At 32.7% G+C, this 26215-nt stretch overlaps 2 protein-coding genes across 4 annotated transcripts; both read right to left on the reverse strand.

Annotated features, from left to right (window-relative positions):
• Window positions 1-660: 660 nt before the first annotated feature.
• On the reverse strand, window positions 661-14593 carry LOC126720427 (TMV resistance protein N-like). Its single transcript, XM_050422894.1, has 6 exons — window positions 14399-14593; window positions 13082-14171; window positions 12522-12758; window positions 10937-12419; window positions 2517-2705; window positions 661-809 (listed from the first exon to the last, which is right to left on the reverse strand). Exons 1-5 carry the CDS (start codon window positions 14578-14580, stop codon window positions 2539-2541), a joined length of 3159 nt encoding a protein of 1052 aa, XP_050278851.1. The 5' UTR covers window positions 14581-14593; the 3' UTR covers window positions 661-809; window positions 2517-2538.
• Window positions 3664-23644, reverse strand: LOC126720432 (disease resistance protein RPV1-like). 3 transcript variants are annotated; one of them, XM_050422933.1, is made up of 7 exons: window positions 23492-23644; window positions 21441-21537; window positions 16623-16685; window positions 6197-6733; window positions 4877-5966; window positions 4338-4553; window positions 3664-4237 (listed from the first exon to the last, which is right to left on the reverse strand). In XM_050422933.1, exons 4-7 carry the CDS (start codon window positions 6493-6495, stop codon window positions 3674-3676), a joined length of 2169 nt encoding a protein of 722 aa, XP_050278890.1. In that variant the 5' UTR covers window positions 6496-6733; window positions 16623-16685; window positions 21441-21537; window positions 23492-23644; the 3' UTR covers window positions 3664-3673. The 3 variants fall into 3 exon arrangements, with proteins under 3 accessions (XP_050278890.1, XP_050278891.1, XP_050278892.1); XM_050422934.1 differs by lacking the exon at window positions 16623-16685; XM_050422935.1 differs by lacking the exons at window positions 16623-16685; window positions 21441-21537 and having other exon boundaries at window positions 23492-23638.
• Window positions 23645-26215: the final 2571 nt, after the last annotated feature.

The following is a 26215-nucleotide window of genomic DNA, read 5'->3' on the forward strand; positions in this document are numbered from 1 at the left end:
TGACCAACTCTGCCTCCTATATTTAAATTCTCATAATACTAACAAAGAGAAATCTCAAAGCTTGAAGGTGCTATGAAGAAAAAGCTGGACAAACTAGAAGATGCTATGTAATAGCCAATAGGGAACATCCAAATAGTTTGAAGTTAGAGAATGTATGGTATGTCAAGGAGGCTAACCTGGAGCTTCTAGATCAATAATAGATTATTTTGCTTATCAATTTATATGTAAATAGCATTCATTTTACAATGCCATGAAAAGGTACAAAGTCACTTTTCTTGGTGTTAGGACTTAGGAGCTTCAATATCTACATTAAGCTTCTGTTCATGTATAATATGTATTTGCTTGCATGCATGCACATACAGTTAATGGAATTTAATCTTGAAAATCTATGGCAATATCTACTAGAGGCAGTGTCATGTTTAATTTGTGAATATCCGCAAAAAGATTAAAAAAGAAGAAAAAACTCAGTTGAAACAACCAGCTATGGACATGCACCTTCTTTATTTTTTCAAAAGAAGCTTGGATCCCCTGCATTTCCTTCTCTCTAAAGGTCTACACTTGCTTATCCTGCTACTATGAAGGCTTTTCTTTGTTTTTTGAACTATAAGTTACCTTGCACATTGAAATCAAACTTTTACAATACAAGACCACATTAATGGCAGAAAAAGGCTCTTTCTTCACGGTTTTCCTTGTTCCTGCAAGTCTAAAAATACCATAAAATAGAGAAAAAGGACAATGAGAAGTGCTTTAAGATCCCCAAAACTCCCTCCCTTCCTCCAGCTCTTCATCCATGCCTGAATCAAGTAAGGCTGAATGGAATTAGTTATAATGTACAGATCAAACCAAACCAGATTTCTCTAGATAAAAAGAAAAAGAAAAAGAAAAAAATTCTTTCAGCATCTTTGACTCAAAGGACCAAGTCCTCAGATGCCTTCTCAATTCTGCCATCATAAGAAGAAAATTCAAATTATGACAATCATTTTAGAAATTGTAACCTACATAATTGGTTCCAATGCTCAGGGTCTTCACTTATGGTTGTGCCAGGAAAGATTAATAAAGGACCTTCCAACTTGGCTTCGACAATTTCTAGTATGCAACAACCATTATCCTTTTTCAACCAATTAAGCCCTAGATTTGGAATGAGGCCTTACGAGTTTGTCAGCAACACAAACAAGAATTTGTAAAATTCTCTCATAATCATTTTGGCTATAGAGCTTTCAAACAAATTCAGAATTCCACTTGAAAGTATCTTTGATTTGCCACAACATGTACAAAAGCTAAGCAATTTCATTTGACATCCCTTTGCCTCTGGGGACATACAATAAAATAAAAACCCTATGTATATACTTGGATGTCTATGAAGGTGTATTATCAATTCACTATGAAATGTATTTCACCAGGCTAAAATGACAGAAGAACAAAAAATGTGATGATGGGGTGTAAGACATTTTCCTAACATTGGAAAACAATGGAGGCACATGGCTAAGGCCACTTTGGAACAATGAGAGTTCAATACTATCTACTATTCACAGTATTTGTTGATTTCCATTAGTGACATTGCTACCTCTTTGAACTTCCTCTTCAATCGCAATTATTAATTCATGGTGCGTATCTCTTGCATCTTCACCATTTATTGATGACAGTTAGTGACATTATTAATTTTACGAATTTTTTCCTCAATCACAATCATAAATTCATGGAATTCTACTTTATTCATTTTGAAAAACCTGTCATGCAAACAAAATGAGGCTGCGCTTGTGGATTTCTAAAATGAGGACAGGGAAGGCAGTGATGAGGGTGGGGAGGGATTCAGAGGTTGCATACTCTACAGATCAAAGTACTAGAATCCTTAGATTTGGGAAACTAGAAGCAAAAGGAGAGTTGAGAAAAATTATTACCTAACAAACTCAAAGACACCAACATTGTAGAAAAGAAGAGACAGAAAGGCAGCCCCACCAAAGGTTAGACAGAGCTTTACCAAAACATGTGGAATTGTGGTGCGGACCATGTGTCAATGTAGAAGGGAAGACATTTGGTGAAGCAACAGATGCACAATAGGCAGAGGGTATGGGCCCAAGTCAAGAATGGGGACAAGAGTTCAGAGATGCATTTAAGAGACTTGGGTTAGTATCACTGAGGGCATTTTTTCAAGCAAAGGAGAGGAAACTCTGCAAGACCTCACTCTCAAATTTCTCTGCCTTTCTCTCCTCTCTGCACTCGTGGCTTCTCTCTCCTTTGCACACATTTTGCTACTGATTCCAAGCTCTGACTCAGTGTGTGTGTGTGTGTTTCACTTTGTGGAGTATCTATGCTTAATGAAAATTTGAGGGAGTGAGAAGTATTGTTTTAAACGGAAGAAAACAACAATAAACCAGTACAACAAGAAGCTTTTTGTTGCATTTCTTTGTTTGTTCTAGTCAAATTGCTAGGAGTCTCATTGACAACTCTAATCAAATATATGGTGGGCAATCTATTAATACTTGTACACATGAAAAAGAAGAAAGACAGTGACTTACAGAGAAAAAAGTTGATTAACCTTCAATCACCTAGCTCTTCAGCACATTCCTTGTTCTCACTTGACTCCTCACAGTTAGAATTACCCTCACCCATAAATTTTGTGACTCTTTCAATCCTTTTTGGGTGAGGTTCGTAATTAGAGCTTCCAGCCCCATCATAGTCATCACGAGTTCGCTTGGCTTTGTAACCTTCCGTTGCTGCCGCCGTCAAATTGTCGAAATTAAGATCTTCAATATCTTTCTTGTATACCATTCGCAACCCGCACTTCTTTACCATTATTAATGAAGAAAAAGTGGAGATAATTTTAATTCCAACCTGACTGAATCCATTTGCATCGCATTTGCACAATGATTTCTTCATTTTTTCCTTTTCGTAAAATTGAGTAAGCAAATAAAGTAGCCAAGTGTGATCCAATAAAGGAACAAATTCAAGCATGCCTGGTTCTCTATCTATTAGTTTTCCGTTGACTCTCAACGAACAGGCAAGTGAACCTTGTTTGAGGATTTGGTGATGTGGATGAGAACAAAATACAGCGCAAACAACAATCCCAATCCACTCATTACACAAAAGAGAATTAGGTTCTTGAATACTAACCTCATCCCCAATACTTTGATGCGTAAACCACTTTGGAATTTCACTTCCAGGGATAACACTGTCATATCTATCGAAGCCTTGATTCTCAGCCAATTTACTGCAATTTGTAAGGTAGAGTTCCGCAGATGGAGAATTTGGTGGTAATAGATCTGGTAGCATTTCTAGTGAGGTACAATCCATTCCGCAAATAAAGAAAATATTTAATGGGAGCTTTGGCCATGATAGAAGACTCGTACAATTGTTCACCTCCAACACATACAGCCTAGATAGTTGAGCGATGTTTTCCGGAAGGCAACTAAAATTATTGCCGCTTAGATATAAATATTCTAGAGAGAATAAGCGACAAATATCATTGGGGATTGCATTGAGATTGCAATAACTTAGATTCAGATGGGTCGAAGAACACAAGCCCCATAAAGAAGTCGTTAACAAGCCCATGCAATTAGGACTTCTCGGCTTAAATCCACCCAAAGCTAGTGTTTTAAGAGTTTGAAAAAGAGTATTGGAATAAGCCATAAGTCCTGTGGCAGTTCCACTCACATCAACCTCCTTTACCCTTTTCTCAGTCACCAAATTTTCCTGTAGTTTTGACTTTTGAGCATCCGGAAAGATTGAGATCTTTGAGCCACTTCATATTAAAAAAGGTGCTAGGAAGAGACATTAGATTTTTGCAATCTTTTAAATCCAATGAAGCAAGGCCAGTCAAATTCCCAATTGATGTAGGTAATTTTGTAATAGCAGTGCCATCTAAGTAAAGTTTTGATACATTTCTCATATTTTCACCAAACTCTGAAATTCTTTTTAAATTTGAGCAACCAGAAAGGACAAGGATCTCTAGAGACTCCATTTCAAATTTACTTGGAAGACTTTTGAGGTTTTTGCAATCTTTTAGATTCAATGAAGTAAGGCCAGTCAAATTCCCAATTGGAAGACTTCTGAGGTTTTTACAACCTTCTAGGTTAAGAAAAGTGAGTTTTTGATGAACTCCAATTGATGGGTGCAAGGAACGTAAATTTATACAACCTTTAAGAATCAATTTCTCAAGATTTGGGATTTTGTTGAAGTCAGGAGTTTCAATCAATTTTAGTGATTTCTTCAAATTGATGAACTTCAAACTATCAAAAGACTATAAAAAAGCAAAAGGAAAAATAAAAAAATTAGCTTCTACAAAATAATACGTTTTAATGAATACTTAAAATTAAAGTTGTATAAGGTATGTAAATTACCTTTTGTTGGGAACTTGGTGGAAAATATTTTGAAGGGTATCCGCTCCAGTCAACAAATCTCAAGGCATTAGGAAGATATTTGGGCTCGTGCAAAAGGTGAACGTTATTAATTATGAGCAATTTAAGATCATGAACCTTTGAAAAGGATTCAGGATTCCAATATGCCTCTTTTTGTTTATGCAACTTTAAGACTATGCCTTGAATTGCTTTTGTTTCCTAGTAATCATGAATAGAACAGATTAGTGAATTGCAAAATGTAAGATTACTAAAGCTACTCTAAGTTTACTCTTTTAAAGCTTAAATACAAATACAATACCTTAGGTGCAGTTCATTAGGTTTCCCAATAAAATTCGAACTAATAGTTGAATTTAATTTAATTATCCTTGAAAATGATAACATTGTATTTTATTGGTCAATCCAAGCAAGCGAGTGACTTTCATTTGGGAAACTAATTTATTGAACCTAAAGTATTGTATCGAAGTTTTCACCTCGAATAATATAATAGGATACATGATCTAGTTTTCTAAATAATTGCTTACCGTATTTTCTGTCAGTACATTGTTAATGTCCTTAAACAGCCACAGTTTGCCACGTTTTCCCGGCTCTTTAGGACACTCTTCATAAACTATGTTCTTGCCCATTTCTTGAAGCAAATCATGCATCCACAAGGTACAATCATCAAATTTAACAAGAGATTTATCAAAAAGAACCCCCAATCCAACATTTGGAAAAAGGTCAAGATAATTTAGTATTTCTACTACATCTTTTTTCACCTTATGATTAAAGAAACAAGCAATATTTAGGAATATTTCCTTCTCTATTTCATGTAGTCCTTCAAAACTTATTCTAAGTACTTGGAGAATATATTTTTCAGGAAACCGTTTTAGCCTATTTAATGTACTTTTCCATTGATGGATACTTCTACCAAACAAAAAAGAACCCAAAATCTCAATAGCTAAAGGAAGGTCTTTAGCATAATATACAAAATCTCTGGACAACTCTAGATAATCTTCGGGTGGATGATCTTTTTTAAATGCTTTCAAACTCAAAAGATGAAAAGATTCATCATGAGTCAATCCATTAGCCTCATATATTTCATCTACTCCAAGGGTCTGTAGCAAATGCTTATCTCTTGTTGTTATGATAACTCTACTACCTAAACTAAACCAAATATGATCCCCTGCTAACTTGTTTAATTGGTCTAATTGATCTACATCATTAAGAATGAGAAGAATATTTTTATGACGTAACCTATTCTTGATCACAAAAACTCCTTCATTAACATCTTCTACCCCCATATTTTCATTCAAAATTTGAAGAATGAGTTGTTGTTGTAATCGAACTAAACCATCTTTTTCACAAACTCCCCTAACATTAGCAAGAAAACAACAACCTTCAAACTTATTTGAAACCATACGAAACACAACTCTAGCAAGAGTTGTTTTACCTATTCCTCCCATCCCCCAAATCCCTACCATGCGAACATTGTTTGACCCTAAATCCAAACATGACTCCAATTTCTCCGCTCGAGAAATTATTCCTACTAGGTTTTCGGTATATTCTGAGAATGCATAACTTAATTTATGCCACAATTCTCCCACAATGTTCTGGATAATTTGTGACTCAGGCCTGCAATGAAGAAACAAAAATATGTAGTCAGTATAAACCACAATAAACACATTAACAAAAAGGTAGGAAATCTAATTTTCTATTGTGCTAATTGAAAATTGATTGGCTCAAGACAAAACTTGAAAGAACTACAGACATGTATTTTGGTCTACATAAGGTTCAAAACAATGCTATATATGAGGTAGGTGTTATGTGAATATTTGAAAGAAAGAAATGACAAATTGGATTACCTATCTTGTACATGCCATCCTTTGAGATTGGCTACTTCTCTCAAAGCAGTTCTCCATGCTTGCACCTTGTCTATGAAGTCCTTGAAATTTTCTTCATGTTTAGCAAAGGCTTGGGCAAAAGTACCCATTTGTTTTCGTATAGTAGATGGATCCACATCATAAAAAATTGGTAGAACCATCATCTTCATCTCTTTCATGCACCTAATGATCTTTACAAGTTCATCCAAACACCATGTAGAAGATGCATAGTTTCTTGAAAGAATGACAATTGCAAACCTTGATTTTTCTATTGCTTTCATAAGCTCTGATGAAATAGATTTTCCCGTCTCAAGTTTTTCCTCGTCTCTAAAGGTGAGAATGCCCTTTTGTTTTAAGGCAACATATAGATGGTCAGTAAATCTATTGCGTGTGTCCTCACCTCTAAAGCTGAGAAAGACATCGTATTTTTGTTGTGGTGTTGAAGAAGAAATTGATGACGAAGATGAGGCAGATTAAGTGCTAATGGCAGCCATTAGAAATATATTGGCAAATCTTGAACTACAATAAAGATTAAGAAAAAAGTACATTCAATTAAGTTTAAAAGAGAAAAGTAAAAGGAAAAAAAAAATGAGAAGAAGAGAACGATTTGATGTGAAGGAATACATCCTCTATTTTCAGTCAAGTCAACAACTCTTTTTTCTTTTTTAAACAAAGTAGGCTTGCAAGTGCCCTTTACATCCAAGAATCGACCTTGCAAACTTAAAATTATATAATTGTATTTATCACTACAAAATAAACTGTGCTTTTAATAAAATTTTTCTAAGTGTTAAACCTCTTGAGCTTTATATATAGGATAAACCCTTCCCCATGTCAATGCATGCTGCATGCACTCATTGTATCCTCACACCATTGACCAATCACAGCTAAAATGATGCATCCTTTTAGTTTTCTCAAAAAGAATACTTCATCTGTTCCAAATTCTTGGCCCTCTAGTAGTCCCATAAGGTTGTCCTCTATTTAAAGTGAATAAATAAATTTCTCAACTTTCCCTTTATTTTACCTTTTTAATTAAAGACAATGCATTATTCTCCGTAAAAACAAAAAATACATAGCATTAAATGTTGTTCCCTTAAAAAGTCAGATTTTTAATAGGACCTGCGGCATAGAATGGAGGTAATAGAAATTTGATCTATTTCACAATGATTCCCTAACATGCCAACAGTTAGATGTAACATAATAATAAAAATATTAAGAGAAAAATGTTTGTAATTTAATATTTGGTATAATAGGAGAATAAGTATGGACTCATTTTTATTGTCCTGTTTGTTACATTATAGTGATCAAATAAGTAATAATAGTCACTAGAAATTTACCATGAATGGATGACATTATCTCTTACTACAAACATACTTCTTTTATGTAAAAAAAAAAAAAAAAAAAAAAACCCAAACCGACCAGTTTTAGAGATAGCAAGGAAGTCTCAAGCTAAGAACTCATGGGTTCAGTCAGACAGAGTCAGATCATTGGTCCGTTAATATGAATAAACATTTTAACTGTAATGATTATATATATATATATATATATATATATTTTAAAACAAAGTAAGATTGGATGTTATTAAATTTATTTATTAAAAAAATTAAGGAAATAACGAAGACCCAAGAAAATTTTATTTCTCCGGCAAAACAAAGTAGGTATGTAAGTGGTCATTTCTCTTTTCCCGATATTTTCTAGTAAAAACCACTAAAAATGGGATCCGAAAGAAAAGAACATTCATAGAAAGCCACTTTTTGCCATCAATTATACAATGTTTTTACCCATTCAAACTAACAACTATGCCTCTTTTTCAATTATAATTTTTATAAGTTTGGAATTTTAGTGAGTCTTTAAAAAAAAAAAAAAAAAAAAACGCGTCCTAAAAGATATGATTACTGCACTGAAACCAAGAAAGAAGCTACTGCTACACAAACACTATTTTATTTTAGCGAAATTTTTTTTTTTTTTTTTTTTTTTTTGACAATCTCACAACCACTATAGGAGGAAAAATTCAGATATAAGACAGGAAAACACAAAAAACCCATAAATGAAATTTACTTTTCTCCCCCTTTCCACTGTTTTCCCATAACTTAAACATAAATTGAACACAAATAAAATATAAATTTAATATAAAAAAATCAGATAATTCACAGAGAGTATTGAATAAGAGAAGAGAGAGGACCTTGAGGATGCTGATGGATCACATTGTCAAGGTCGATGAGATGAAAAGAGAGAGACAGCTAAGGAGGAAAACAGAGAATAGAAGAGAAATTGTGGAAAGTATAAAATGTTGATATAATTGTAGGAGTGAAATATTAGGTAGAAAGATATTAATATTTAAGCAAAGCTGTGAACATCACAATTACCCAACAAGTGGACTAGTAGGTGGTCCAATTACGAAACTTCTTCTTCTTATCTTAATTATTGAAGCAAACAGAACATGATAATTAAACGTGGACTATCATGTTTGGACTTTTGTGAAGGATAAATTCCAAGATGGAAATTTCTTTGTAATGAAAACTTTTTTTGCAAGTATTTGTTTAAGAACTTCTATTTGTAATCATTCATTCGGTGTAATTGAGGATGAAGACAGAAGTTTGTTGTTCACTCAACTTCACTCTACACATTTACTAATTTTGGTCAAATGTACTTTTGATTAGTCGAGCAAATATAAAAAAAAAAAAAAAAAAAAAAAAAAAAAATTTACAAGTTTGGACAAAACTCAATATTCAGTCGAGGAACAAAGCCATCAATAAGCTCACGATGAAATTAGCTAACATTTTTGCATGAAAGCTATTGGGGTCATGCAACACTTTACTTCTCCATCAATGAGCCTATAGAATTATCAAATCAAATAATTCTCTCATAATCATTTTGGCTATAGAGTTTTCAAACTAAATCAGAATTCCACCTGAAAGTATCTTTGATTTGCCACAACATGTACAAAAGCTAAGTAATTTCATTTGACATGCCTTTGCCTTTGGGGACATACAATAAAATAAAAACCCTATATACTTGGATGTCTATGAAGGTGTATTATCAATTCACTATGAAATGTATTTCATCAGGCTAAAATGACAGAACAACAATGAAAATGTGACAAAACATAAATTTTAGACTTAATGCACCAACAACGATAACAAGTAGCGCAGGGTTTACAAATCTAAGCAGGCTACCTTCACCAATTTTCAACCTTGTCTACGCAGTTGTTTGCCTGCATGAGTCTAATTACTAAAAAGACAAACATGTGAACTGAGTATGGATGGTTTGCCTTGGTAATGATATGAAATAAGTCAGGAAAATTTCAAGAATATCAAGAGCCCAAAGCACAAAAGTCATATGGTAAAAATTTCCATAATTAACGAGCAATGTTATGTATAAAATGAGTTTAAACTGTTCATATTATAGATGTGTCACTTTTAAGTGAGATTCAAATATTATTAAGATCTCACCCATGCCTTTGCACAAGCGTCACATGTGATGATGGGGTGTAAGACGTTTTCCTAACATTGGAAAACAATGGAAGCACATGGCTAAGGCCACTTTGGAACAATAAGTGTTCAATACTATCTATTATTCATAGTATTTGTCAATTTCCATTAGTGACATTGCTACCTTTTTGAACTTCTTCTTCAATCGCAATTATTAATTCATGGTGCGTGTCTCTTGCATCTTCACCATTTGTTGATGAAAGTTAGTGACATTATTAACTTTACGAATTTTTTCCTCAATCACAATCATAAATTCATGGAATTCTACTTTATTCATTTTAAAAAACCTGTCATGCAAACAAAATGAGGCTGCGCTTGTGGATTTCTAAAATGAGGACAGGGAAGGCAGTGATGAGGGTGGGGAGGGATTCAGAGGTTGCATACTCTACAGATCAAAGTACTAGAATCCTTAGATTTGGGAAACTAGAAGCAGAAAGAGGGTTGAGAAAAATTATTACCTACCAAACTCAAAGACACCAACATTGTAGAAAAGAAGAGACAGAAAGGCAGCCCCACCAAAGGTTAGACCGAGCTTTACCAAAACATGTGGAATTGTGGTGCGGACCATGTGTAAATGCAGAAGGGAAGATATTGGAAACGGCATAGTGAAGAGTCCAAATTCTGGACATTATATTCACATAGCTAAGATTTTGATCCTTCCACCCAAAGTATGGGCCCAAGTCAAGAATGGGGACAAGAGTTCACCCACCCGCTTGACAGAACACTTGGGTTAGTATCACTGAGGGCATTTTTTCAAGCAAAGGAGAGGAAACTCTGCAAGACCTCACTCTCAAATTTCTCTGCCTCTCTCTCCTCTCCACACATTTTGCTACTGATTCCAAGCTCTGACTCAGTGTGTGTGTGTGTGTTTCACTTTGTGGAGTTTCTATGCTTAAACAGAAGAAAACAACAATAAACCAGTACAAAAAGAAGCTTTTTGTTGCATATCTTTGTTTGTTCTAGTCAAATTGCTAGGAGTCTCATTGACAACTCTAATCAAATATATGGTGGGCAATCCATTAATATTTGTACACATGAAAAAGAAGAAAGACAGTGACTTACAGAGAAAAAAGTTGATTAACCTTCAATCACCTAGCTCTTCAGCACTTTCCTTGTTCTCACTTGATTCCTCACAGTTCCTCACCCATAAATTTCGTGACTCTTTCAATCCTTTTTGGGTGAGGTTCGTAATTAGAGCTTCCAGCCCCATCACGAGTTCGCTTGGCTTTGTAACCTTCTGCTGCCGCCGCCGTCGAAATGTCGAAAATAAGATCTTCACTGTCTTGCTTGTATACCATTCGCAACCCGCACTTCTTTACCATTAATGGGACCTTCGAAGATGCACCGGATTTAATTTTAATTCCAATTTGACTGAATCCATTTGCATCGCATTCGCACAATGATTTCTTCATAGGATTGAAATAAAGTAGCCAAGTGTGATCCAATAAAGGAACAAGGTCGGTCGTGAGTGGTGCACTATTCGTTTGTTCTCCGTTGACTCTCAACCAACAGGCAAGTCTCCCTTCTTTGAGGATTTGGCGATGTGGATGAGAACAAAATACAGCGCAAACAGCAATCCCGATCCACTCATTACACAAAAGAGAATTAGGTTCTTGAATACTAACCTCATCCCCAATACTTTGATGCGTAAACCACTTTGGAATTTCACTTCCAGGGATAATACTATCATAGAAGCAGTGACGGACTGGACTAGGGATTGAGTGCAATCCATTGTCAATGAAGCCTTGATTCTCAGCCAATTTACTGCAATTTGTAAGGTAGAGGGAACGCCCAAATGAAAAATTTGGTGGAAAATGTAGCGTTTCTAGTGAGGTACAACCCTTTCCCCAAATATAATAAATATTTAATGGAAGCTTTGGCCATGATAGAAGACTCGTACAATTGTTCACCTCCAACCAAAACAGCCTAGATAGTTGAGCGATGTTTTCCGGAAGGCAACTAAAATTATTGCCGCTTAGATATAAATATTCTAAAGAGAATAAGCGACAAATATCATTGGGGATTGCATTGAGATTGCAATAACTTAGATTCAGACTGGTCAAAGAACACAAGCCCCATAAAGAAGTCTTTAACAAGCCCATGCGATTGGGACTTCTCGGCTTAAATCCACCCAAAGCTAGTGTTTTAAGAGTTTGAAAAAGAGTATTGGAATAAGCCATAAGTCCTGTGACAGTTCCACTCACATCAACCTCTTCTACCCTTTTCTTAGTCACCAAGTTTTCCAGTAGTTTTGAGCATCCAGAAAGATTGAGATCTTCGAGCCACTTCATATTTAAAAAGGTGCTAGGAAGAGACATTAGATTTTTGCAATCTTTTAAATCCAATGAAGCAAGGCCAGTCAAATTCCCAATTGATGCGGGTAATTTTGTAATAGCAGTGCCATCTAAGTAAAGCTTTGATACATTTTTCATATTTTCTCCAAACTCCGGAATTCTTTTTAAATTTGGGCAACCAGAAAGAATAAGGATCTCAAGAAACTCCATTTCAAACTTGCTTGGAAGACTTCTGAGGTTTTTGCAATCTTTTAGATTAAGAAAAGTGAGTTTTTGATGAACTCCAATTGATGGGTGCAAGGAACGTAAATTTATACAACCTTCAAGATCCAATTTTTCAAGATTTGGGATTTCGTTGAAGTCAGGAGTTTCAATCAATTTTAGTGATTTCTTCAATTTGATGAACTTCAAACTATCAAAAGACTGTAAAAATCCAAAAAGGAAAAAAAAAAAAAATTAGCTTCTACAAAATCATTCGATTTAATGAAAACTTAAAATTAAAGTTGTATAAGGTACATAAATTACCTTTTGTTGGAAACTTGGTGGAAAATATTTTGAAGGGTATTCACTCCAATCAAGAAATCTCAAGGCATTAGGAAGATATTTGGGCTCATGTAAAAGGTGAACATCATCAATTATGAGCAATTTAAGATCATAGGCCTCTGAAAAGGATTCAGGATTCCAATATACCTCTTTTTGTTTATGCAATGCCTCTTTTTGTTTATGCAACTTTAAGACTATGCCTTGAATTGCTTTTGTTCCCTAGTAATCATGAAGAGAACAAATTAGTGAATTGCAAAATGTAAGATTACTAAAGCTACTCTAAGTTTACTCTTTTAAATCTTAGGTACAAATACAATACCTTAGATGCAGTTCATTAGGTTTCCCAATAAAATTCGAACTCATAGTTGAATTTAATTTAATCATCCTTGAAAATGATAACATTGTATTTTATTGGTCAATCCAAGCAAGCGAGTGAATTTCATTTGGGAAACTAATATATTGAACCTAAAGTATTGTATCGAAGTTTTCACCTTGAATAATATAATAGGATACATGATCTAGTTTTCTAAATAACTACTTACCATATTTTTTGTCAATACATCGTTAATGTCCTTAAACAGCCACAATTTGCCACGTTTTCCAGGCTCTTTAGGACACTCTTCATAAACTATGTTCTTGCCCATTTCTTGAAGCAAATCATGCATCCACAAGGTATATTCATTAAATTTAACAAGAGATTTATCAAAAAGAACCCCCAATCCAACATCTGGAAAAAGGTCAAGATAATTTAGTATTTCTACTACATCATTTTTCCCCTCATGATTAAAGAAACAAGCAATATTTAGAAATATTTCCTTCTCTGTTTCATGTAGTCCTTCAAAACTTATTCTAAGTACTTGGAGAATATCTTTTTCAGGAAACTGTTTTAGTCTATTTAATGTACTTTCCCATTGATGGATACTTCTACCAAACAAAAAAGAACCCAAAATCTCAATAGCTAAAGGAAGCCCACAAGCATAATTTACAAAGTGTTTGGAAAGCTTTAGATAATCTTCAGGAGGATGCTCTTTTTTAAATGCTTTCAAACTCAAAAGATGAAGAGATTCATCTTCAGTCAATCCTTCAGCCTCATATATTTCATTAACTCCAATGATATGTAGCAAATGCTTATCTCTTGTTGTTATAATAACTCTACTTCCTAAACCAAACCAAGTATGATTCTCTGCTAACTTGTTTAATTGGTCTAATTGATCTACATCATCAAGAACAAGAAGAATTCTTTTATGACGCAACCTATTCTTGATCACAAAAACTCCATCATTAACATCTTGTACACTGATATTTTCATTCAAAATTTGAAGAATAAGTTGCTGTTGTAATTGTACTAAACCATCTTTTTCAAAAACTCCCCTAACATTAGCAAGAAAACAACCACCTTCAAACTTATTTGAAAACATACGAAAAACAACTCTTGCAAGAGTTGTTTTACCTATTCCTCCCATCCCCCAAATTCCTATAATGCGAACATCATTTGACCCTATATCCAAATATGACTCCAATTTCTCCCTTCTAGAAATTATTCCTACTAGGTTTTTGATATTTTCTGAGAATGAATAACCTAATTTATGCCATAATTCTCCCACAATCTTTTGTATAATTTGTGACTCAGGCCTGCAACGAAGAAAGAACAATACGTGATTAGTGTGAACCAAAATAAATACGTTAAAAAATTGAGAAAATTTAATATTTTATTATTTTGATTGAAAATTAATTGGCTCAAGACAAACTTGAAAAAGCTACAAACATGTATTTAGGCCTACATAAGGTTCAAAAAACCGCTATATATGAGGTGAGTGTTATGTGATGATTTGAAAGAAAGAAATGTCAAATTGGATTACCTATCTTGTACATGCCATCCTTTGAGATTGGCCACTTCTGTCAAAGCAGTTCTCCATGCTTGCACCTTCTCTATGCGGTCCTTGAAACGTTCTTCATGTTTATCAAAGGCTTGGGCAAAACTACCCATTTGTTTTCGTATAGTAGATGGATCCACATCATAAAAAATTGGTAGAACCATCATTTTTATCTCTTTCATGCACCTAATGATCTTTACAATTTCATCCAAACACCATGTAGAAGATGCATAGTTTCTTGAAAGAATGACAATTGCAGACCTTGATTCTTCTATTGCTTTCAAAAGCTCTGATGAAATAGATTTTCCTGTCTCAAGTTTTTCCTCGTCTCTAAAGGTGAAAATGCCCTTTTGTTTTAAGGCAACATATAGATGGTCAATAAATCTATTGCGTGTGTCCTCACCTCTAAAGCTGAGAAAGACATCGTATTTCCATTCTGGTGTTGAAGAAGAAACTGATGATGAAGATGAGGTAGTTTGAGTGCTAATGGCAACCATTAGAAACTTATTGGCAAATCTTGAACTACAATAAAGATTAAGAAAAAAGTATATTTAATTAAGTTTAAAAGAGAAATTAAAAGGAAAAAAATGAGAAGAAGAGAACGATTTGTTGTGGAGGAATACTTTTCAGTCAAGTCAACAACTCTTTTTTCTTTTTTAAACAAATTAGGCATGCAAGTGCCCTTTACATCCAAGAATCGACCTTGCAAACTTAAAATTATATAATTGTATTTATCACTACAAAATAAACTCTGTGCTTTTAATAATTTTTTTTTTAAGTGTCAAACCTCTTGATCTTTATATATAGGATAAACCCTTCCTCATGTCAATGCATTCCGCATGCACTCATTGTATCCTCACACCATTGATCAATCACAGCTAAAATGATGCATCCTTTTAGTTTTCCCAAAAGAATACTTCATCTGTTCCAAATTCTTGGCCCTTTAGTAGTCCCATAAGGTTGTCCTCTATTTAAAGTGAATAAATAAATTTCTCAACTTTCCCTTAATTTTAGCTTTTTAATTAAAGACAATGCATTATTCTCTGTAAAAACAAAAAATACATAGCATTAAATGTTGTTCCCTTAAAAAAGTCAGATTTTTTAATAGGACTAGTGGCATAGAATGGAGGTAATAGAAATTTGATCCATTTCACAATGATTCCCTAACATGCCAACAGTTAGATGTGACATAATAATAATAATAATATTAAGAGAAAAACGTTTGTAATTTAATATTTGGTATAAGAGGAGAATAAGTATGGACTCATTTTTATTGTGTCGTTTGTTACATTATAGTGATCAAATAAGTAATAACAATCACTAGAGATTTACCATGAATGGATGACATTGTCTCTTACTACAAACATACTTCTTTTATGGAAAAAAAGAAAAAGAAAAAGAAACCAAACTGAGCAGTTTTAGAGATAGCATGGAAGTCTCAAGCTAAGAACTCATGGGTTCAGTCAGACAGAGTCAGATCATTGGTTCATTAATATGAATAAACATTTTAACTGTAATGATTATATATATATATATATATATATGTTATGGGTCAAGTCAACAAATTTTTTTATTTTTAAAAACTCAAAACTCAAAAGTAAGATTGGATGTTATTAAATTTATTTACTAAAAAAATTAAGAAAATAACGAAGACCCAAGAAAATTTTTATTTTTTCGACAAAACAAAGTAGGTATGCAAATGGTCATTTCTCTTTTCCCGACATTTTCTAGGAAAAACCACTAAAAATGAGATCTGAAAGAAAAAAACATTTATAGAAAGCCACTTTTTGCCATCAATTATACAATGTTTTTACCAATTCAAACTAACAACTATGCCTCTTTTTCAATTATAATTTTTATAAGTTCGGAATTTTAGTGAGTCTTTAAAAAAGAAAAAAAAAACCTGCGTCCTAAAAGTTATGATTACTGCACTAAAACCAAGAAAGAAGCTATTGCTACACAAACACTATTTAATTTTAGCGAAACATTTTTTTTTTTTTTTTGACAATCTCACAACTACTACAGGAGGAAAAATTTAGATATAAGACAGGAAAACACAAAAAACCCAGAAATAAATTTACTTTTCTCCCCCTTTCCACTGTTTTCCCATCACTTAAATAGAAATTGAACACAAATCAAATATAAATTTAATATAAAAAAAAAAATCAGAGAATTCACAGAGAGTATTGAATAAGAGAAGAGAGAGGACCTTGAGGATGCTGATGGATCACGTTGTCAAGGTCAATGAGTTGAAGAGAGGAGAGACAGTCAGCTAAAGAGGAAAACAAAGAATAGAAGAGAAATTGTGGAGAGTATAAAATGTTGATATAATTGTAGGAGTGGAGTATTAGGTAGAAATATATTATTATTTAAGCAAAGCTGTGAACATGACAATTATTCAACAAGTGGACTAGTAGGTGGTCCAATTACGAAACTTCTTCTTCTTATCTTAATTATTGATGCAAAGCAGAACATGATAATTAAACTTGGACTATCATGTTTGGACTTTTGTGAGGACTAAATTCCAAGATGGAAATTTCCTTGTAATGAAAAGTTCTGTTGCAAGTATTTGTTTAAGAACTTTTATTTGTAATCGTTCTTTCGGTGTAATTGAGGATGAAGACAAAAGTTTGTTGTTAACTCAACTTCACTGTAAACATTTACAAATTTTGGTCAAATGCACTTATGATTAGTCTAGCGAATATAAGAAGATATTTACAAGTTTGGACAAAACTTAATATTCAGTCGAGGAACAAAGTCATCAATAAGCTTACGGTGAAATTATTAACATTTTTGCATGAAACCTCAAACCTAATACGAACTAGACTCAAGGCCATAATTCATTAAAAACTAATAATCTAACATGAGATCAAAACTAAAAAATAAAAAAATAAAAAATCTAACACACGGAACACTTAACTTTTCCATCAATGAGCCTATAGAATTGGAGTCCCACTTATATTGGCAAGAATTTATGTTTTCTAGTGCCAGCAACTCCTGGACATGTCGGATTGTTTGCCAGACCAATTCCCCTATTGGGAATTCTCTATTTCTAACCAAATGATTCTAGCTCTCGACCATCTTTTCAAGATGTCTAGCACAAGGTTAACCGGGTACTTACAGGCTCAGCCATTGTTAAAGCTTCAACCTCAGACCTTGAGATCGCCCCAACATTTCTTCTTATTCTTCTTCACAGTCTCGCTCGCCCCTTCTCTCTCTGCATTTTTGCCGACTGATGTTTTTGCATTTTCTCTTTCTCTCTGCGTTTTTTCCTTTGCAATCTAGAGTCTTCTGGTCTAATTTGAAGATGATTCACAACTTGCTTTCTGTCACTCACTTAATGCATGCTGTCCACCACTCTTTTTTTCATTTTATTGGGGTTAATAAATTTTTTAATGCTTTGTACGGCCACTCTTCTAACTTTGTATTTATTTTTTATTTTTAAAATTTTCATAAATGGTTGAATATTCAAACGGGCATTAGAATAAAACAATTTAGTGGGTAGTCAAATGGGCTTGAACATGACTTAAGCTAATTTAGACATAAGCTGTCATAAAAAGATTAGAAGAGTAAAATATTGAGCTTTAACAAAAAAATAATTTAGGTTTGCTTAAGATTTAATATTTCTTATTTTTCCTTAAGAAAGTTATGATATAAAAAAGACATTTGAAAAATATATCTTTATATTTATTTGGACTATTTAAGTTCATTTTTCTACTTGCTTCAAAAAAAAAAAAAAGTTCATTTTTCTACTTTTATTAATTTAATATATTTATTTATATTTTTAATAATTATCAAATTAATTTTGACATCATCACAATTTGACCTCGATTCAACCTTAAAAATCTTGAACATCTCTCTCTTGTGGTTCATTAAACGATCGGGATTTCAAAATATAACATACCTTTTATCATTAAATTTTCTCCCAAAAAAAAAAAAAAGCTTTTTTCATTAAAAAAAAGGTAAGTTAGATGATGAAAGATTTTTTTTTTTTTAATCAAGAAATTTATTTAAAAAAGTTTTCAATAGTAATACTAATTTTTTTTAGGAGAAGATATTAGTTTTGTTTAAGTAGATTTTCATGTTCAATGGACTCTTAGCTCTCTGCCCTTTCATGGGCTAAAGTGAGAGTTTAAGGTGGTGGAGCCTATTTTGATATAGTGCCATTGATAATGGATGAATCTGCTCTGGATCATAGCACGGGACTAGGTGGTGACAAAAAGGGGTAAAATGGAAAATTGGCACATTATTATTATTTTTTTTTAGATTTCTGAACTAAAGTACCGTGTAAATTAATACAAGTCACAATCACATTACTTTGTTTTTATCCCTCTCCCCTTTTCTCTCCCTCTCTCACGCTTCAAAGCCCAGGTATGACAGATTTCTGGCTCTCACTCACACCCTCTAGCGCATCAACATTTGATTTATTTTGGTTACTCAATTGAGAGAATTTGTAAAGTTTACTTTTCTCCCCCTTTTTAATTTATAATAGAGATATAATTATAAATTTATACTGACTTTATTTTCCATCTTTTCATTTTTCTTTTTAACTAAATAAAAGAGTTTTCTATCTCTTTACTTTTTCATTCTCCCAACTAAACACATAAGAGAAAACTCAAATTCCTTCTATACTCTCATTTTTTTTTATCACTTTTTTATTTTAAATCCTCCCAATTTTCTAACCCTCAATTCAAACGAACTTGAGAAATAACTTTTTCATACTGTTGTGCTAAAGCCTATATTATGGGTTATCATTGGAACCACCCACACCATTTGTTTGATGGGCATTTGGCCACTGTTTTTTGAGATGGACAAGATAGACTCTCAAACCATGGAAAAAAACAAAAGATTTGAGATCCAAAGCACACTCGGCCCAACTAACACCCAGTCCCTTACAACTTAAAACCCACCCAATACTGACAAACAGACAAAGGCCATGAAAGCTCTCTAACCAAAACCTTCACACAAGCGATCCAAGGTCCAAATCCATACTCACGACCCAAACCCACAACAAAACCACTCCATCCAGCCACAGGTTGTTAAAGCCTTAAACAATCTATTAGGATTTTTGTTAAGGCTAAATTCCAAGATAGATGTTTCCTTGTAATGAAAAATTTCATTGTATTTGTTAAAAACTTTTATTCATAATTGTTCCGTGTAATTGAGGAACAAAGTCATCAATAAGCTCAGTATGAAATTAGCTAAACTTCAGTCTCTCTTTGGCTCATTTCTCTCATTTGGACCATTTTGCATGAGACCTCAAACCTTAATACAAATTAGACTCCAAGCCATAATTTATTAAAAAAAATACAATCATAGTACTAAATTTAAACTTAAAACTAACCAAGCTTTAATCATGGAAACCCTATTTCCAATCATAATTAAAAAAGTGATGTTCTCCAATGCTAATAGAAATTGCATAAGAAATAAAGTTAGGAAATTTAAAATATTTTTTGACATTTCATTTAATCTTATATAAATTTTAAAATCTTCAAACACTGTTACTTTTAGAAAATCTAATGAACGATGTTACCTCTCATTTAACGTCTTTGTTATGTAAATCATCGGTTAGTAAATATATAATGGTAAGAAGCATTATAAATGAGATCATTAAAAGATAAAAGAGAAAATTAATTAGCAACTATCATTATGGAGTAGTAGTCTATGGTTTAGCACATCTAATGAAGTGGAATATATATATATATATATATATATATATATAGTTTACTTAAAGATGTATGTAAAGATTCACATTTTAGATATGTGTGTGTGTAAAGGTTTAAAAAAACGTTTTATGTAAGGTTTTAAATATATATATATATATATATATAATGAGATCACCAAAAAAATATTATCACGCGCAACACATGGGTTTGCGACTAGTTAAATAATAATAAAAAGAGCGAATAATTAATATAACATAGTTGGGTCCAAACTCATAAGTTTATGCTTTTGGGTTAAATGGTATCCCAACACATTTCAATTGGAGTCTCCAAGGTGTTATATTATGTAATTGCTTTTTAACTTTTAAGATTGGGTATTGGAAGCAAAGAGACACAATCGCATGCAAGCTTGCACATATATATATATATAATAAGGGGTTTTTCTCTAAACAACTTGATTGTTCTTTCACAATTGAAGATGCCAAGAACTGTTTTGCACTATTTATTATATCATCAGATTGAAAATGTAATCTTAAAATTCATTGGATTTCTATTGTGTTATAAATAAATTATGACTTTGCTAATGGATTTGCGCCAAGAGTTGAGCTATGCCTGGAAAGGGTTTCTGTAAGTTCACTAGTGATTTTGCTTAGTACTTGCTCAAAATCATTTTTCCATTGGTGTACATAAACAGAATGAAAGTATGCTAAATTAAACCTCTAGTAATACATGATTAGCCCTGGAAAAATTGGATTCTTGGCCCATCAATCAAACTGTCAAATAGTTGGATCTAGGTCCATGGTGTGAAGAAATGAATAAACCCTTGAACTAAATAGTAAATAGTTTGTGGAAGTAGGCAGAATGTCGGAAACCAAACCGATCAGGTCTAGACATTATATGCATTGGGTTAAATTTAATGCATATAAGCAAACAATTATATTTACCAAGGGCAGCCTTCTAGAGACTTCTGAATGAACACTGCAGTCCAAAAGGTTTAGTTCTACAACAGAGAGTTGCATCAACAGCAAGGAAGTTTTAAGCTAGGAACTCAATGGGTTCAGCTAGACAAACTCAATTCCTAAAATAAATATAAATGCTCCGAGAGAACGACAGTGATTCATATGAATAAACTTTTTCTTTTTTTGGTTCAGTGACACAAAGGAACAAAACCAGCACTAGAACGATGATGACAACAATGAGGCTCCTTGATTACTCATTGAAGCCATTGGAAATATGTTGGTAAAGTGATAACTAGGGAAATAACTAGGGAAGAAGAATATATTTTGAAGTGGATTTTTTCCTTCAAAGAGGAAGTAAAAGAGAGAAATAAAAGAGATAGATGTGTTTGAAAAGTGATAACTTACAGAATTGAGGACTTACAGCAGTGGTGGTAAAGCCCAAAAGCTGCTTGAAACAACCTGGCCTTCCAACCTTTTCTTTTCCCAGACTGATTATTCTTGACTGCAAGTAATCATAATTTCCCACTAAGAAAAGAATATAATCTAGTATTTCTACTACACTTCTAGGATAAACCCTTGCCCATGTAATTGGTTGATTAAATGTTATGGGTCAAATTAACAAATCATTTTTTTCACTCAAAAGTAAGACCCATGAAAATTTTAATTCTTTAGGTCATCACTCTCTTACTGGCATCTTTTAGGAAAAACCACTAAAAATGAGAGCTGAGAGAAAAAAACATTCATAGAAAGCGTCTTTTTTGACATCAATTATATACATGCACACACACACACACACACACACACACATATATATATAAATAGTGATAAGCTTGTAGGAATAGATCAAGCAAAAGGGGATCAGTCTCCAAACACCCTTTTGTTCTTGAAAATTTTGAACGGGCCAACTTAAGAATGTCCAGCAAATAGACTTCTGTAATTCCAACTTAATTGGTACCTTACCTTCTCAATATGTAATAAGTTTATGATTCCAAATCTTTCCAATTCTTCACCATTGATCATTAGTTGATTTCTCAATCTTTAGAGCTAAATTTCTAGATTTTTTTACGAATTAAAGAGTGAATAGATAGGATTGTATTGGATTTGGTTCTTTTCTAAGTATGTACAAATGCCAAACGAAGAAATTATCAATTTTTTTAAAAAAGAAAAAAGAGAAAAAAAAAGAAAAAAAGAAAAAAGGAAAGAACAAAGATCAAAGAAATTTTTTATTCTTTCGGCAAAACAGAGTAGGTATGCAAGTGGCTATTTTTAGGAGAAACTGCTGAAAATGAGAGATGGAAGAAAAGAAAATTCATGGAAAGCCACCTTTTGAAATCAATTAATACTATGTTTTTACCAATTCAAACTAACAACTATGCCTCTTTAACTGTAGTAATCAGATCAAGGAAAGGGGGAACAGTCTCCAAACACCCTATTGTTCTTAAAAAAAATTGAACAAGCCAACTAAAGAGTCCAGCATATTACCTAAGTAATAAGTTTATGATTCCGAATCTTCCAATTCTTCACTTGTGATCATTAGTTGATTTCTCAATCTTTAGAGCTAAAAATTTCTATATTTTTTATGAATTAAAAAATGAAAAAAAAAATGATTGTATTGAATTTAATTCTTTTCAAAGTATGTACTCAACACAACTGCATTAATCTTTGACCTTTTGTACAAATGCCAAACCAAGTATGTATACAGCAAATAGACTCTTGACTTTGCTTTCTTGGCTTCTTTAAACATGTTACATGGGATGAACTTAATTAGTGCAATATTAACAAAATAAAAAAGAAGAAAGAGAAAGTTCGTAGTGACCAATATACCCTTTCAAAAATAACAACTATGCCTCTTTAACATGAATAATGAGATTCAAACCAAAAACATGAATACTGAGATTATTAACAAAACAATTAGATATAATGGGATTGCAAGATTGGCTGTGGAACTTGATCAAACATGCAATTGAGATTATTAAGAGATATGAAGTTGTGATTGGGGGACATAAGGTTTAGTAACATTCATGTACTAATTATCTATAGGAAAAAGAAAAAAAAAAACAATTGATTAATAATTTAGAAAGAAATAGAATTGAAAATTTGGAATTTAATTTAGTCTTTCAAAAAGCTGGTCTCTAAAAATTATGATTGTCACACATAAATCAAGAAAGAAGCTACTGCTACCCAAATTTTTTTTAAATTTTTTTTTTTTTCACTTTTCACATTATAATAGTAAGGGAAACAGTTTTTATTTGACAATCTCACAACTGCTACAAGAGGAAAAATTCAGATATAAAACAGAGAAACACAATAAACCCAGAAATAAAATTTACGTTTCTCCTCCTTTTCTACTGTTTCCCCATCACTCAAACAGAAATTGAACACCAACCAAATATAAATTTAATAAATAAATAAACAGAGAATTCACAAAGAGTATTGAATAAGAGAAGAGAGAGGACCTTGAGGATTCGGATGGATCACGTTGTCAAGGTTGATGAGATGAAGAGAGAGAGAGAGAGAGAGAGAGAGTCGGTTGAAGTGGAAAACAGAGAATAGAAGAGAAATTGTGGAGAGTATAAAACATTGATATAATTTTAAGAGTGGAGTTGCTAGAGCCTAAAGAGATACTATTTAAAAGCAAAGCTGTGAACATAAGCAGAACATGATAATTACCCAAGGTCCCAACAAGTGGACTAGTAGGAGGTCCAATCTGTGTGGACTTTTGTGGAGGCTAAATTCCAAAGATAGAAATTTCTTTGTAATGAGAAGTTTCGTTGCAAGTATTTGGTCAAATGATCGGTTGAGCTAATATAAGAAAAAATTTACAAGTCTGGACAAAAGTCAACATTATACGAATTAGACTCAAGGCCTTAATAATTCATTAAAAACTAATAATCAGTCAGTCTAATACTACAAAAACATTTTAAATTACAACAATGTTTCTAAATAGAATGTTATATTTTTAAAGTAAAATATGCACATGTTTCTTTTTTCTTTTTTCTTTTTTTGTGTGTGATAAAAGTGCAAATTACACTCTTAAGATTTGAGGGTTTTTGGATTTTACACCTTAAAAATTTCAGAATTTAAATTTTACCTCTTCACATTATATTTTATTTGCATTAATAGCTCATTCGTCCATATTTTCAATTACGTCATGCTATCATGCGTGTTTAATTCGTCTAATAAAATAATGCCATATAACATAATAAAAATGACGTAACATTATTTTATTAAATGAATTAAACATATGTGATAAGCTTATGTATAATTAATAGAAAATATGAATGAAATGACTACTGATGTAACGTAACTTCAAAAAAACAAAATTCAAATACTAAATATTTAGGATGAAAAATTCAAAAACCCCTAGAACTCTAGGGGGTTTAGTTTGCAATTTATTCAATTTTTTTTCTCATCGCCAATCATCTTTGTTGAGATGCAATTCTTGTTAATTGAATTATTAGTTAAGACTTAAATTTGCAAAGTGGAGTATGCTAAACGGCACTGACAATGCATGTGAATGCGGAGATTTAGAAATTTTCTTAGGGACATGGCTTGTGTCCAGTGGAAACTTCGACTGGACACAAGCCACAACCTTACCTCTAATAATGCATTGGTTGCTTTCAGCAAGGCAATGAGTGCAATAAATGCCTAGGTGTGTACCTTCCTGCTTCAGCTGAAGTTGTGTGGCACAGATCTTCCCTGCCATAATTGCTCTCAACTGCTTGAGTTGGGAAGAGGCCAAAAAGAGAGTCTAGGCAAATTGTCACGCTTGCTTGACAGCATATTACTCTTTACTCTTCAGAATGTGACATATACATTAGAATAGTCGGTGGAATTGTTGAACACATGAGCTCGTTAAACAAAGTAATAGGGACCACTAGTTCACTACACAACCAAATCAGTAAGAGTGTGAATTTGAACCGTGGAGCTTGTAATGAACTAACCAAAAGCTTGTAGTTTTCCATACTTTGATAATGTGATTATTTGGATAGACTCATCCTTATTTGTGGTGCTCTATGTCTGTGCACAAAAATCCTTACGAATTTGATGTTTTTCCTAATGATTGTAGACTTCCTTTAAAAAAGTAACATTACATCAATAATATTTTCACAACAAATTTTAGATAGTAGAATGTTATTAGTAGGTAAAAAAAATAATGTTAACAATGAGCCCAAATTGGAATCAATCACAATCGATAACTTGGGACCTATTGTGAAAATATTGCAGACATAAAATTACTCTTAAAAATTAACCTTAATTCAAGTTCAGATGAAAGATCTCTTTCACATAAATAAAGAGAGGCTATTATTAAAAAAAAAAAAAAAAAAGGTAGCTATGTTTCATTGATTTGAAATATTTGTTACATAAAAAGTGACTCTCGATAAGAGGAAAGAAAAAAAAATCAATTTATATTAGTTACAGCTTTTCACAGCATAAATCTTAAATATAATAAAGTAAACAATATATATATATATATATATATCAATTTCTATACTACAACTTTTGGAAAAGTAATTCCCAGTTAAAGTTAATTGTTTATATATTTTTCATAGCTCTCGATCATCTATTCAAGATATTTTCTAGCATGCTCTTGAGTCCATCTGTACCTTTTTTACGCTAGGCCTAAAGTGCCAATAGTAACATGTTTGGGTCATCTGCATTGATATCGTTGAGTTCCACGTATACCAAATAGTTCCAAAGCATTCTATAATTTGATGTAGTTGAGCTATCTTGAAAAACTTAGAGGGTAAAGTGGGTGGAAAATCTCGGATATGTTGGGTTATCGAGGAGTAAGGCTACAACAAATTTTTTTTATTAGCTATTTATTTTTAAGACTGACGAAACTGACTTGCAGCAGTGGTTGTAAAGCACAAAAGCTGTTTGAAACGTGGCCTTCCTCTCATAAGATTATTCCTCATCGCTAAGGGTCCGTTTAGATACAACTTAAAATTAAAAACTGAAAACATTATAGTAAAATAATTTTTTAATGTATGAATAGTATCGTGGGACCTATAAATAGTATATGAATAGTGCATAAACAGTAAAATTTGTCTCTTGCACACTTTATCCATGTGATTTTACTGTTCACGCACTGAAATGAAAACAAAAAAAAAAAGAAAAAAAAAGAAGAAGAAAAGGCAGAAAACGTGAACGTGGATTCGCACAAACGCTCACTAATT

This window comes from Quercus robur, chromosome 4 (assembly GCF_932294415.1).
Source record: "Quercus robur chromosome 4, dhQueRobu3.1, whole genome shotgun sequence".
NCBI lineage: Eukaryota > Viridiplantae > Streptophyta > Magnoliopsida > Fagales > Fagaceae > Quercus > Quercus robur.

What these genes read in the sequence shown, in the direction of transcription:
- LOC126720432 (XM_050422934.1), bottom strand. Translation starts at nt 6,495, where the DNA reads ATGAAAGCAATAGAAAAATCAAGGTTTGCAATTGTCATTCTTTCAAGA. An exon ending in ATGTACTGACAGAAAATACG is followed by an intron (nt 4,554 to 4,876) that starts GTAAGCAATTAT and finishes CATGATTACTAG; the next exon opens with GAAACAAAAGCAATTCAAGG. An exon ending in CACCAAGTTCCCAACAAAAG is followed by an intron (nt 4,238 to 4,337) that starts GTAATTTACATA and finishes GCTTTTTTATAG; the next exon opens with TCTTTTGATAGTTTGAAGTT.
- LOC126720427 (XM_050422894.1), bottom strand. Translation starts at nt 14,580, where the DNA reads ATGATGGTTCTACCAATTTTTTATGATGTGGATCCATCTACTATACGA. An exon ending in ATGTATTGACAAAAAATATG is followed by an intron (nt 12,759 to 13,081) that starts GTAAGTAGTTAT and finishes CATGATTACTAG; the next exon opens with GGAACAAAAGCAATTCAAGG. An exon ending in GACGGCGGCGGCAGCAGAAG is followed by an intron (nt 2,706 to 10,936) that starts GTTACAAAGCCA and finishes CAGCAACGGAAG; the next exon opens with GTTACAAAGCCAAGCGAACT.